Source organism: Schistocerca gregaria, chromosome X (genome assembly GCF_023897955.1).
Source record: "Schistocerca gregaria isolate iqSchGreg1 chromosome X, iqSchGreg1.2, whole genome shotgun sequence".
NCBI classification, from domain to species: domain Eukaryota; kingdom Metazoa; phylum Arthropoda; class Insecta; order Orthoptera; family Acrididae; genus Schistocerca; species Schistocerca gregaria.
The window spans coordinates 805,032,994-805,048,691 of record NC_064931.1 but is presented as its reverse complement, the minus strand read 5'-3'; the positions used below and the strand labels follow the sequence as shown (position 1 = coordinate 805,048,691).

Genomic DNA, 15,698 nt, shown 5'->3' with positions numbered 1-15,698 from the left:
CATCGGTGTTTGCTAAAGTTATCGAGAAGGTTGTATATACAAGGTTACTGGATCATTTAAATTCACATAATTTGCTGTCAAATGTACAGTTTGGTTTTAGAAATGGTTTAACAACTGAAAATGCTATATTCTGTTTTCTCTGTGAGGTTTGGACGGATTAAATAAAAGATTGGGAACGCTAGGTGTTTTCTTTGATTTAACGAAGGCTTTTGACTGTGTTTGGCCACAAAATACACTCCTGGAAATGGAAAAAAGAACACATTGACACCGGTGTGTCAGACCCACCATACTTGCTCCGGACACTGCGAGAGGGCTGTACAAGCAATGATCACACGCACGGCACAGCGGACACACCAGGAACCACGGTGTCGGCCGTCGAATGGCGCTAGCTGCGCAGCATTTGTGCACCGCCGCCGTCAGTGTCAGCCAGTTTGCCGCGGCATACGGAGCTCCATCGCAGTCTTTACACTGGTAGCATGCCGCGACAGCGTGGACGTGAACCGTATGTTCAGTTGATGGACTTTGAGCGAGGGCGTTTAGTGGGTATGCGGGAGGCCGGGTGGACGTACCGCCGAATTGCTCAACATGTGGGGCGTGAGGTCTCCACAGTACATCGATGTTGTCGCCAGTGGTCGGCAGAAGGTGCACGTGCCCGTCGACCTGGGACCGGACCGCAGCGACGCATGGATGCAGTCCAAGACCGTAGGATCCTACGCAGTGCCGTAGGGGACCGCACCGCCACTTCCCAACAAATTAGGGACACTGTTGCTCCTGGGGTATCGGCGAGGACCATTCGCAACCGTCTCCATGAAGCTGGGCTACGGTCCCACACACCGTTAGGCCGTCTTCCGCTCACGCCCCAACATCGTGCAGCCCGCCTCCAGTGGTGTCGCGACAGGCGTGAATGGAGGGACGAATGGAGACGTGTCGTCTTCAGCGATGAGAGTCGCTTCTGCCTTGGTGCCAATGATGGTCGTATGCGTGTTTTGCGCCGTGCAGGTGAGCGCCACAATCAGGACTGCATACGACCGAGGCACACAGGGCCAACACCTGGCGTCATGGTGTGGGGAGCGATCTCCTACACTGGCCGTACACCTCTGGTGATCGTCGAGAGGACACTGAATAGTACACGGTACATCCAAACCGTCATCGAACCCATCGTTCTACCATTCCTAGACCGGCAAGGGAACTTGCTGTTCCAACAGGACAATGCACGTCCGCTGTATACCGTGCCACCAAACGTGCTCTAGTAGGTGTAAGTCAACTACCCTGGCCAGCAAGATCTCCGGATCTGTCCCTCATTGAGCATGTTTGGGACTGGAAGAAGCGACGTCTCACACGGTCTGCACGTCCAGCACGAACGCTGGTCCAGCTGAGGCTCCAGGTGGAAATGGCATGGCAAGCCGTTCCAAGGACTACATCCAGCATCTCTACGATCGTCTCCATGGGAGAATAGCAGCCTGCATTGCTGCGAAAGGTACTAGTGCCGACATTGTGCATGCTCTGTTGCCTGTGTCTATGTGCCTGTGGTTCTGTCAGTGTGATCATGTGATGTATCTGATCCCAGGAATGTGTCAATAAAGTTTCCCCTTCCTGGGTCAATGATTTCACGGTGTTCTTATTTCAATTTCCAGGAGTGTATTACTGCAGAAGTTGGACCATTATGGAGTAAGGGGAGTAGCTTACAATTGGTTCGCCTCTTAATTTAAGAACAGAAACCAGAAGATAATTCTTCGCAATATTGAGAGTGGTAGTGATGTTCAGCCCCAATGGGGCACCGTTAAGTGGGGCGTTCCCCAAGGATCGGTGCTGGGGCCACTGCTGTTTCTTATTTATATAAATGATATGCCTTCTAGTATTACAGGTGATTCAAAAATATTTCTGTTTGCTGATGACACCAGCTTGGTAGTGAAGGATCTTGTGTGTAAAATTGAAACAGTATCAAATAATGTAGTTCATGAAATAAGTTCATGGCTTGTGGAAAATAATTTGATGCTAAATCACAGTAAGACTCAGTTTTTACAGTTTCTAACTCACAATTCAACAAGAACTGATATTTTGTTCAGACAGAATGGGCATATTATTAGCTAGACGGAACAGTTAAAGTTCCCAGGCGTTTGGATAGATAGTAAGCTGTTGTGGAAAGCCCATGTTCAGGATCTTGTTCAGAAACTAAATGCTGCTTTATTTACCATTAGAATAGTATCTGAAATAAGTGACAGTTCAACACGAACAGTAGTCTACTTTGCATATTTTCATTCGCTTATGTCGTATGGTATTATTTTTTGGGGTAATTCTTCTGCTTCAAAGAGGGTATTTTTGGCTAAAAAACGGGCTGTTCGAGCTATATGTGGTGTAAGTTCGAGAACCTCCTGTCGACCCTTATTCAATAGTCTGGGAATTCTGACATTGCCCTCACAGTATATATTTTCTTTAATGTCGTTTGTTTTTAGCAATATTAGACTATTCCCAAGAGTTAGCAGCTTTCACTCAGTTAATACTAAGCAGAAATCAAATCTGCATGTGGAATGCACTTCGTTGACTGTAGTGCGGAAAGGAGTGCAGTATTCCGCTGCATCAATTTTCAATAAGCTACCACAAGAACTCAAAAATCTTAGCAGTAGCCCAAACTCTTTTAAGTCTAAACTGAAGAGTTTCCCCATGGCTCACTCCTTCTATTCTGTCGAGGAGTTCCTGGAAGAGCTAAAAAATTAAGCAAATTCCAGTGTTACATTGCTGATTTTCCTAATTTAAACTTACGACTTGTCGCTTGAATATGTTTTTTATATTTCATTTTATATGTTTCTACTATCGTGTTATAATTTCATGTATTGACTCGTTCCATAACCAAGGAGACTTCTCCTTAATTTGGTCCCACGGAACAATGAATAAATGAATAAAATAAATAAAAGACCACAGTAGATGGTCGCCGCCTCGGTGCCCTCGCTCACGGCGTGCCCAAGCAGCTCGCACTGCTGGATCTCGCAGGACGTGACGGTCGAGAGCGTGGCGCGATATCTGTCGTAATGCGCTCGAAAATAGTTCACTTATATTTGGTCCTTGGGATTACTTGGTCACTCTTTCACTCAGGTGACCACAGCACCGACATATAAAAACGTACGATGTATACAAAAATTTACATTTATTTGCAATTTTAGCGACCTCAGACTATAAATTTGAATCTCCTGTAGTTCCTGAAGTCACCATGTGGACAAAAGAGTAGGACAACTTATAGACTGTGGAGATTTTATGAAGAGGTCTGTTAAACCAGGCATCCTCCATAGTATCTGCAACAAAATCACTGTCTGCAATTCGAATCTGCAAGACACAAAAATCATTGGACCGTGCCTAAACAACATCCAAAGTGCGGTAGATACTACTGCACATTTTCACCCATGTTGCTATCCACACACTTACCTACTTTAGTGTAGCACACGCATACTTCATCTGGCACCACAGACAATTCAGACCCCCCATTCTTACAAGATATTGGAGCTGACAATTCATCAATATTCCCCATAACTGCTACGATGTTACTTCTTTCTGCGTCTGTGCAAGTGCCATCATTTTTCTTCTTTCAAGCCTCTCCAAAATCTTCATAATCCTTATCACTTGAGGCTCTGTATTAACAAACCACTCGTCAAATAATGTTCATATCGGGTCTCCAGCCGCAAGGTAATGTCATCTTGACACAATATTTCGGCGGTCCACGTGGCCGCCATCTGCCAGTGAGTAAGCCGTCGCATTAACTCGCCGGAAACTGAAACCAAACCGCAGCAAGTTCAACGCGCATGCCCTCGAAAGCACGACAGCGCACCGATTGTGAAAACTAGCGGAATCGATAAATCGAAATCAAAAACTGTTGACTCGTTTTGATGATCGAAACAAAGGCCGTTGTTTTTTAATGTCAAACAAAACAGGGTTCCAACTCTTACTTTAAAGTTTACCACTTTTCTCTGTCTGTAATATTTTCGGAGCTGGACTTCAACAGATTCTTTCTTTACACAGTCCCAATAACGCGACACAGGGGCAACCACATACCTCTCATCATACAACAGTTAATTTCCTTTACTATGATGATTTTCTGCAACTGCAAAATTTTCTGTCTGGAACGGTGGCAATGGTGCTCAACGCATCGATCCTGGACAGAACGAATCGTTTGTTCAATATAGGCTTTCCCCGCAATGGCAGTGAATTTTGTAGACACCGGGCTTCCTCAAACCCAAATCATACTTCAGTGAGCCAAGCAGCGCTCTAGTCTTAGCTGCCGGACAGAATACACTTTTAATGCCAAATCTCATTAAAATTCTTCCTATTTTTGAAGATATGCATTCCACGAAAGGTAGTAACGCCACCGATTTGCTTGTATTTACTGTTTGGTCCAGCTGAGGTCAGGTCTGTAGAGCACGATGGATCTGATTGTTGGTATAACCATTCTGCTTGAACACTGCTTTCAGATGTCCCAGTTCCTATCAACACGTGTGATACCATAGTTTCTTTTTACCAATGTACGTAGGACCCCTTTGCGTTTGTACAACGGATGACAACTTGATGCAGGAAGATATCGGTCTGTGTGCGTGGGCTTACGACCAACACTGTTTCCTAATGTCCCATCATCCCTCCTGGAGACCAAAACGGATGCGACCTGAGCTTGTGAAAAAAGCAGCACCAAGAACAATTGGACACTGTAGTGACAATGGATGGAGCAATGTAAATACATTTGTGATGTTTTTGGAGCATTTTAATTCTCATGTTAAGCCGACTTCAGAATCACCAGTTTTGTTGCTGGTTGACAACCATAAATCTCACATAACGCTGGAGGCCATCAAATTTTGCAGGGAACATAATAGAATTATGGTTGGATTTCCACCTCACACTACCATCGTCTACAACCACTGGACGTTTCGTGTTTTGGACCTTTACAGAGCTATTATAGCCAAGCTTGTGATAACTTTATGGTCACTCATCCAGGGCAGGCGATTACTGACAAAAATGTTGGTGGGCTACTGAGCACTGCCTATTTCAAAGCAGCCATCGTTGGGAATGCCGTGAAGAGATTCAGAAAATGTGGAATCGAGCCTTATGATCCTCTTGTGTTTGATGAGGATGATTTTGCTGCAACAGACGTCACAGACCATGCTCTTGCTTCAGACAGTCCTACTGAATGTGAAAATCCTGCAGCAGACGTCACAGACCATACTCTTGCTTCAGAAAGTCGTACTAAACATGAAAATCCTGCAGTTCAGAGTGAAGAACCTAATGTCCTGTCCTCAAAAAAGCTGAATGAAGAAGCAGGACCTTCAAGTAGTGGCCATCTAGATAAACCAGAATTGTGCAGAAGTATTTTTGACCTAAAACCAGTGCCAAAAGAAAAACTAAATATGAGGAAACGTAGAACTCACAATGTGCAAATGTTTTAACAAGCACGCCTATCAAAGACAGTTTAGAGCAGAAAGAAGCTCAGAAGATGGAAGAAGAACTCCTCCAGCAACATAGATGACGGGCTTGGGATGCAAGAAATAGAAGTTTTACTAAGAATCTAGCGTTTTCCTCTTCTGATGTAAAGAAAAAAAACAGAGTTTCGGTAAAATCAACCAATGCTCCCCAAAAAAGTTTAGTTCAGTGTCCTGGATGTGATGAGATATGCAAAGACCCTCCATCAGAAGACTGGATACAGTGCTGTGACTGCTTTAGATGGTGGCACAAAGATTGCTCAAATTGTGAAGGAGGGAAATTTTTATGTGACTTTTGTTAATGTATGTACAACAATATATTAATATTTATAACAATAATAATGCATTGCAGTTTTATTAAGTGGCATCTTGCCCCCTGGTCAAGTTTCACATTACTTTCTAAAATTAACAAAAAAATCGTATAACATTAGAATAAAATGATATATAATTACGAACATTGCAATAAAAACCAGTGCAATGATATTGACAATGAAAAAATATTTTCTCCAAAAAAATGAATTTATTAAAAATGTTTAATCGTTAACGTCGCCAACTTGCCCCAGTCTTCCCTACACGCGAGCGCCGGCGCACCCACCAATATGTAAAGCATCCAATTCTTACATCATCAGTTATCTTCAAAAGGCGACAAAGTGTTGCTTTGGGGGGTAATCGTATTAGCTACACCCGAGTAACTCATTATTCCCTCTTTTACTTGTAAGAAAGCAGACATGTATTTTTATCCCACTACACTCAAATGCACTGTTTTTTTTATAATTTTTCGCTATATCTGATGGGTCATGAGCCAAAAATTAATGACACAGTGTAAAGGCAGAGTTGCAATATTTTCTCTTGGTCTACACTCCTTACAAAACATTACGGAACATTTGTGAGTCATTTTGCAGAGAAAACGCTTCCAAAAATATGAAAGGCATATAATAACCAAAAGAAACATGAGGACAGGACCTTAGGTTCTTCACTCTGAACTGCAGGATTTTCATGTTCAGTAGGACTTTCTGAAGCAAGAGCATGATCTGTGACGTCTGCTGTAGGATTTTCATGTTCAGTAGGACTGTCTGAAGCAAGAGCATGATCTGTGACGTCTGCTGTAGGATTTTCATGTTCAGTAGGACTGTCTGAAGCAAGAGCATGGTCTGTGACGCCTGCTGCAGCAAAATCATCCTCATTAAACACAAGAGGATCATAAGGCTCGACTCCACATTTTATGAGTCGTCAACTTTCCTCAGTCAGTTACGTTAAAAGTCTTTGGATTTGAAGTAGGACTAACTAGTATAAAGCGTCAGTAAACAGTGGCTGTAGAACGCGTATTTCCTAAGGTAGTCATGCATGACAATGAATCAGGGAAACATTTTTATCTGTTATTCTACAAGTCAAATTACTTGATCATTATATTATATCAGTCAGTTTATATAAAAATAAACTGGCGGTTTCGGCTGAACTGTGCACTATTTTAGTGTGTGGAGGACTAGTAGTATCTAAAAAGGTATGTTTACATTGTGCTCCTTATGACTAGTCGTCGAGCGTTCTCGCAAGAAGAGGCATCCCTGTAGGTGCACACCTCTTTCTCGACGAGTGTTTCATTGACACCTAGCTATATCAGGGCATACTTCTCCTTTTTAACTGCTGACTAGTTAATAACATTTCATTGCCGGTGAATAAAGTTCTGAAACTACAACAGAGTAAGATGCAACTATTCATTATTAATCCCAATGCAGACGATAGTTATGAACTCAAAATAACAAAATCATGCAACAAGATTCGAATAACACCTTGCGGTCTGAAATGATTCATTCTGGCACGACAATTCCTACACTCACGCTAACATTAAACAATCTTTGTGCACATGGCCGAACACATACTATGGCACCTTTATCTTAACAAGTGGCCAACTCTGACCGACAACCACTACTGCCGTGCTGGGCGCCCACAACAATCAACATCACGTCTGCTGTAACCAGAGACATTTAGCCACAACTTGTCGTAGCTCACTGAGGCTATATTTGTTCTCCTAATGAAAGAGGCACAGGAACGGTAGAATGAAGGCTTTCACGACCGGGTGACATGGCTGTTGATATACTTTCCGGGATGTGAGGTCGTGGTCCAAGAACGTAAGGAGCAGAAAAGTTCTTGGACCACGACCTCACATTCCGGAAAGTATATCAACAGACAGGAACGGTAACCTCACATCTCTGGAACTCTTAAATTTTGGACTTTAGACACCTCATGCATATGTCAAATATAATGGGAGAAATTAAAAACAAAACCTCAACTAAACATTCAAGTCGTCCAAGAAAAAATACAAAGAGCAACAAAGATCAATTAATCATGAACATGCAGTGGAAAGACATATAATGTCAACAAAACCATATACTACGAAGGTAACATCTAAGTAGGATAACGTGAAAAACTTGTTGACGGTACACAATCATAGATGAGAAAAGGAGGAATCTAATCTTACTTTGAACCTTTGACCACAATTAAGTATTCAAGACGATAAGCACTTGCAAATATAGTAATTATTAAACAAAGACCACTTCCATACACACAAAATCAATTACTTCTATTTAAGCACTCTGTCTTTTAGGCAATTAGGCAGGATGACACCAATATCGGATATCTAAACTCTTTAAAAGTTCTACTGGGTAGACTGGCCTCTAATTCTTATCAGTCGGTGCACTCGTTTGACACAACAGTTGAGATGCGTATATTTGCCCAGATACATGTTCTTATCGTAAAAGTTAATTATGTGAAGAAGAGAGATCAAAAGACATAGAAAATGCCATGCAGCAATATACAAATCATAGCAGAACAAGATACATGAAGATATAATAAATTAATTTCATTAAATAATTACAATACGCCTGTACAGTATTTAGATAAAGTTGTTTGATCAGAAAAAAGTACTAAGATTGGCGTTTTTAAATTTAAAATAAGGTTAGAATATGTTCGTCAACTGTGGTAAATTCCCTTTTTCCATCGATGCACTTTCATGGTGCTTTTAAAAACTTCATACACTTCCCTATAGATAGTCATAACTTGAGGATACCGTAGCGAAGATGACATGATGTAATAGTGGCGAGGGAATGCGTTGTGAAGTGCAGGACGCATCTTGGAATGCACTCAGCCTCTGTCAAAACGGTGGATGAAGTATGTTATTTGGCCGATACACACTCTTACAGGCACACCAAAGGGGAAAAGAAAAGGTTTTGAAGCAGCTGCTTACCTGACGCCCTTGACCTAGAAGCACCAGCAGTTACAGTGGTCGGCAGCCAAGTGCCATGGTGATAGACCTCCCAACAGGCAGTACAGCTGACACAGCGCATGCACATACACTTGCAGACGCTCACCAATGTCGGGTCAGCAATAGTTCGAGCACTGTGAGCTCTGTAATGTGCACACATCCGGAAAGTATCTCCTCTTCTCCTTTTAATGAACTAAATGAACTGGAAAGGCCTATGCACTGTTGGAAGGACGTGTGATGCCCTCTGTCTATGACAGCTTTTGCTGTAAATTATCAGGAAGTAACCACCATGCCTTTTAAAAGATGGAAGGGCCGTCTTTAAATCTTATGCACTGCATCTCCCTTAATACCATGGTGGGTGGGTTGGGAAGCACTGAACATACATATGTGGTAGGCTCGGTACTGATTGCACTGTCACTAACTTATGTGTTACTGATGTGGAAGGAAGATTGTTTAGACGGTTGACATTATAGTCCACAATTATTCCACCTGTGTGACACAGTGTTGAATGGTTTGCAGATTCTCTTCAGAATTGGCATGTGTTCTCAATACCTTTAGGGACCATTGAGTCCAAATTTGATAAAGCCCAGGTGAGCAACTCATCATTGTACCTATATCCATTGTCGTCCCTGCGACTGTTAATGAAGTTTTTTATTCTCATCTAAAGGTTCTTCATGTTTCCTTAAATGCCCATGAGCTTGAAGTACTATTATGGTTCAAATTAGTGATGGTAATAGATTATGCTTTTATCGGTGAAAACTGACGTTTAAGCTCTGCCAGTTTGTGTTGGCCACGCAGGGTCTCAGATAACAAGGGATCTTTCTTTTACAATGTAAGACATTCCCCTTCTGGTGTCCATGTACAATCTGTTAGTTTCATCCAGTCGATAGTAAACTGAGGGTCATAACTGCTGAAGCTTGCACATAGTGGGTTTGAATGCTTCTGTTGGGAAACAGTCTTCTGTACTAAAGGTCTCCCATTCTTACCCTGAATGCTTTCACCGGATATTCTGTTGAACAGCACTCGTCTCGAATCGGGATAAAGAGAAAATGGCTCAAAAAAATCTGCCCCTAACAGTGATTCATTCATCTCCATTTGCATGAAAGTCCATGTAAAAGTTTGGCCATATCCAAAGTCAATCTTGCATACATCCTAATAACTGAACCATTTGCCAGCTTGAGTTAAGGTAAGATATCTGCAGTGTGAGGAAGGGTAGTGGTGTTTCGTATTGTGCTGATCTGAGAACGTGAGTTGGCTAGAAAGAATTAGTTCATACTACTGCCATGTATGTAGAGGTAGTCCTAGTGGTCAGATGCTGGAAGCAAAGCAGTTTGATCCATGTAGTTGAAGTTTTTTACTTTCATAATATCTCAATTTCTGTAGCATAATGAAGATCGTAAGTGGCATTTTCGTGCTTGTATGGAAGACATCACTTATGCACAGCCATTTTGAAGCATACATGGAACCATCACTATCACATGATCTGTTGGCCACTGATAGCACCCAGAGTGGTGAGTAGCACTCGTTGGTTTGTTCTTTTCTGCTGATTGTGGTGCATCTCGGTCGGCACGAGGTGCTGTGCTGACCTGTTGTGAGAGCATCGAAAGTCTTCAGATGTATTTGCTCCTGCTTGGCCACTGTCAGCCACGGTGAAGGGCAAAATGGTTGCTGCAGCTCTGTAGGCAGCATGTTGTAAAACACGGGATGAGGTCAGCAATGCTTGGCAGCAGCCTGCCAGGCAGTAGCACGGTACTGATGCCAAGTACATGTTCTGCTGGTGGCTACTGGGTAGCAAGGATATCCATTTGTAACGTCAAAACATGGCCTGCTGTCTGTAATTTAACCTTTTATGTGAGTTCTTCGTTAAAAATTAAGGATACTTGAATCCCGTGAGGCAATTTACTTGCCCATACAGCCCACAGTGTATTGTCTGGTATTAATGCAGAATATACTAGAGATCATATGTGGCGCCAAAACTGCGAGGGTGTCCATCTGTTCAACTGCTCTGAGAAAATAGTCGAATTTGTTGCTCAGGTGATTTGCATATGCTTTGAAATGATGTCATCGTAGCTGTCTCGAATTTGTTAAAAGCAAGTGGTGATATGATAAGATTGCTTTTGATATAAGCATGCTCTCCTACGTGACATAGTAATGTGGAATTTTTCGGACTATAGTCAATAACATTGTGAGTCAAGGACACCTATTCTACAATGGCGAACCAAGTTTGTTCTTGTTCTGGTAGAAACTGAGAGACCTTTGTTAACACCCGCTGAACAGCAGAAACATTGCTGGAAAAGTGTCTGTATGGCACTAAATGAACCAGTTCAGGTGTATCGTCGGGTGTAGCCCCATCGATCGGCCGTAACACTGTAGAAAACTTGGAAATCTTCCTGTGTGGTTCGGCTGGCCGAGCTCCACCGAGAAGTAAGAACGGGTTTGTTACCTCAAAAAGCGGCGAGGAAGCTCACGTCGAAAGAAACCATGAGATATTGCTTCCGTACGCAAGAGTCTAATGTAGGATCTTTAACATAGTAGGTATAAATCTCTGTTGCTCTTCCGTTCGAGATAATTCAATCAGATCCTTGGGAGACCATCTGGAATGTCATCACGCGGAATCTACATGTCCATGTACACTAGCAGCTTAGGACTTCGGTGGCTCCATATTGTTTGAAGCACTATACAACTTAGGAGAAGCACAACCTAGCGAAATGTCCCAATAATCTTTGATGGTTTGTGGTAACCACTGCCTCACCGGGAAAGTAGCGCTGCGTGTTTTCTTAGTTCATATAAAAACTACAGTTGTCGTGGGTCACCAACGTGGGGTCTTAGTATGAGTATGTAAAATAACATCTGGATACTGTTGCCATGAATTGTTGACTATATTAACATAAATCCACATACAATAAGGTCCAAACACTTACGTCATAAGAGTACACAGCAAGATAACAACGAAATAGAAAGATAAAAACAATAATCAGTACACTGTTTCATTGTTGTAAGTGGTATGTTATATGTCCATATATCGATTTTGGCCATCGATGCCGCAACATAGCTAAGGCGTTTCGCAAATTGTTGCAAAAATTTTCTCTGACATATCCTTTGTGCTGATCCAGTAGTGCTCATCCAGAAAAATATGCAAGAGAACTTCTGTACAGTACTGAAAGTAGGTGAGAGACACTACGAGACTAAATCTATGGTATGGCGTATGAAGAGGACTATAAAACGCTTTGCACTGGAGTACCTAAGATGATAAGAAAATTGCCTGATAAAGATGTTTCAGGTATAGATAAAAGTCCAGGGCACAGGTTTCATTTGTTAGGTAATTTCAATATATAAAGTTGTCTTAATTGAGTGACTTACAGGTGAGAACTCCCTGCAGACTCTAAGCAAATGAAATGAAAGGTATATATATAATAGTAAGAGAGAATATAACAATAAATCATTCAAAATTTAGTTTTACTTTTTATTTTTTATTTTGTACAATGTTTTAGTGATATGTTTGTATTATCAGACACCATATGCATAGGAAAATGAGTGTGTTGTCATTCTTATGTTTCTGTTTTCAAAAGATCCTCCAGTATTTTGTCAATGTGTGACACACATATTGCACGAACTAAAATTCCAAATTAGGAATGGTGAATACAATATGTTGTAGAGAAATATAAATGAGGTTTCATATAGAGTTCACTAATGTTGGCTAGTACAGGCATACATCAAAACCAGAAGAAATCTGAAATGAATATAAAAAACTTATACCATCATGTTATGGGGATCAAAGGATGGTCACACACTTACCGAAACTCGTAACCATTTACATAAATGTTTTATTGTGGTTGAGAGAGTGTGTAATCCATTTTAAAGTACTTTTAGCCTGACTGCTGTTTCTACACTAGAAATGTTGTCAAAAACAACAACTCTCATGTTTCTTCTGTGGACTTGGTGTCACTTGTAGTGTGTGATCTAAGCAAAGCATTTGATGTATTCCATCTGACATGGTACTAAAAAGCTGGAGTTCTACAGGTATGGTAGACATAACTCCACACAGGCACCAATTGTCTCCTATTTGTGTGACAGAATCCAGCCTGTCTCAGTCAAAAACAGACATTCCCTATCAGCTGTAATTGTCATTAGAGCTCCACAGGGTTATATTCTTGGATCCTTCGTCTCTGTTACTGCAGTGAGTGAAATGCTTCATTCTGTAGCTCAGTCAATCATATGCTATTCAGATGATATAAAAATATATATCACATCTCAGGACATCATTCCTCTAGGCAACAGTTGTCTCCTATTTGTGTAATAGAACCCAGCCTGTCTGATTCAAAAACAAACATTCCCCATCAGCTGTAATTGTCACTAGAGTTCAACAGGGTTATATTCTTGGATCCTTCTTCTCTGTTACTGCAATGAGTGAAATGCTGCATTCTGTAGCTCAGTCAGTCATATGCTATTCATATGATATAAAAGAGCATTTCACATCTCGGGACATCATTCCTCTGCAATCCAAACAAAACCAAAAGCTTACATTTTGGGATTGTCCAAGGATTTATAAACTAAATCTGTAAAAGTTTAGCGTGCACACAACAATACAAAACTCCGCTAGGAGGAACATATAAGCCATGTTTGTGGTTGAAAGTGTATGTAATCCATTTTAAAGTACTTTTAGCCTGACTGCTGTTTCTACACTACAAATCTTGTTAAAAACAACAACTCTTATACGTTGGAAAGGAATGGTGTAATTGTTTGCAAAAGAAAGAAAACAATTTCCAATTAAATGGCTGAACATACCCATCAGGGTCTCCCAGCCAACCACACTATGTGGTTTTCCTTACGTATTTGGCATATGGCTCCAGTAGTTTTTAACAATTTTAGAATATCTAAGAATTTTCCTCCACTATGTCTTCATACAATAATACAATGCTGGAATGTATTATAATGAGTTTTATCAATGAAGAAGGTTACTTGATCACAAACTGATAAATGTCAAAATTGTTGATAATACCGTTTATCTGTTTAGGTATGACTTAAAAACTGGAGGAAAAATATTCTTGCAAAATATTTTATTTTTTGCTGCCATGAGACTTCCAGCGGGTATCCATCAGTGTGTAACCAAACGCTTACTCCATCATCTAAATGTATACTTCATGAACAATTTTTCTGATGAAATTGTGACAAAAATATTTTCATCAACATTAATGACAAATCTGAAGGTATGCATACATCTGACATATACTGGAAAATTACTCTTTTAGTAAAATTTTTGTGAACTCTGTAGAATACTGTGTATGATTCTTTCTAAAAATATGTTGAAACTTTTCAGAAAAATGGTTTTGCTGCTGATGTTATGTCCACTGTTCAAAACATCGTTCAAGCTACTCTAAGTGTCTATACATCAGTAATGAAAACTCTGCGTCCAACACCAGCAAATTCTCACTATATTTTCAATCTGCGTGACTTTTCACGAGTAATCCAAGGGTGTTCCCTCATTAGGAAAGAATCAGCAGACAACAAGCAATTTTTCACCAGGTAAGTATCCATGTAGCACCTCATTACATGTCGCCACTCTCAGAATGTATCTCAAACATTATAATATTGTAGCACAAGAGAAAAAAAATGGGAAGTCCTGGTTGTAATTTAAGCATTAATAAGCATTTAGAATCTCATCTTAAAGTACTGTTTGGCAAGTGAGACTCTAGTGATAGTTTCCTGGGCCTGTCAAATAGATTTGGCACCAATTAGAATGACACTGTGATCAAAAAAATATCCCTATAATGTATCAGAAACATATCGAACAAACGAATGAAGTGTTACCTAGAAGACAGACAGATAACAGTAACACTAATACATGATGAAATTAAAGAAAATGTCATTTAAAAAAAGACAATTGTCCAGTAAACAATAATTAAACATGATGTACCACAGGGCTCTATCATGAGACCTTTTCTGTTCATTCTCTCCACTGATGATACACTCCTGGAAATGGAAAAAAGAACACATTGACACCGGTGTGTCAGACCCACCATACTTGCTCCGGACACTGCGAGAGGGCTGTACAAGCAATGATCACAAGCACGGCACAGCGGACACACCAGGAACCGCGGTGTTGGCCGTCGAATGGCGCTAGCTGCGCAGCATTTGGGCACCGCCGCCGTCAGTGTCAGCCAGTTTGCCGTGGCATACAGAGCTCCATCGCAGTCTTTAACACTGGTAGCATGCCGCGACAGCGTGGACATAAACCGTATGTGCAGTTGACGGACTTTGAGCGAGGGCGTATAGTGGGCATGCGGGAGGCTGGGTGGACGTACCGCCGAATTGCTCAACACGTGGGGCGTGAGGTCTCCACAGTACATCGATGTTGTCGCCAGTGGTCGGCGGAAGGTGCACGTGCCCGTCGATCTGGGACCGGACCGCAGTGACGCACGGATGCACGCCAAGACCGTAGGATCCTACGCAGTGCCGTAGGGGACAGCACCGCCACTTCCCAGCAAATTAGGGACACTGTTGCTCCTGGGGTATCGGCGAGGACCATTCGCAACCGTCTCCATGAAACTGGGCTACGGTCCCGCACAGCGTTAGGCCGTCTTCCGCCCACGCCCCAACATCGTGCAGCCCGCCTCCAGTGGTGTCGCGACAGGCGTGAATGGAGGGACGAATGGAGACGTGTCGTCTTCAGCGATGAGAGTCGCTTCTGCCTTGGTGCCAATGATGGTCGTATGCGTGTTTGTCGCCATGCAGGTGAATGCCAAAATCAGGACTGCATACGACCGAGGCACACAGGGCCAACTCCCGGCATCATGGTGTGGGGAGCGATCTCCTACACTGGCTGTACACCTCTGGTGATCGTCGAGGGGACACTGAACAGTGCACGGTACATCCAAACCGTCATCGAACCCATCTTTCTACCATTCCTAGACCGGCAAGGGAACTTGCTGTTCCAAAAGGACAATGCACGTCCGCATGTATCCCGTGCCACCCAATGTGCTCTAGGA

The 15,698-nt window shown here is 42.0% G+C and overlaps 1 protein-coding gene across 1 annotated transcript in view; it reads left to right on the top strand.

The window, feature by feature from the left end:
* The window catches only part of LOC126298331 (dynein axonemal heavy chain 7-like), a 1,150,327-nt gene that overhangs the window by 514,851 nt on the left and 619,778 nt on the right, over window positions 1-15,698 (top strand). Inside the window, exons 29-30 of the mRNA XM_049989626.1 lie at window positions 13,727-13,919; window positions 14,030-14,235. Coding sequence (XP_049845583.1) covers window positions 13,727-13,919; window positions 14,030-14,235 — 399 coding nt within the window. The remainder of the gene's footprint in view (window positions 1-13,726; window positions 13,920-14,029; window positions 14,236-15,698) is intronic.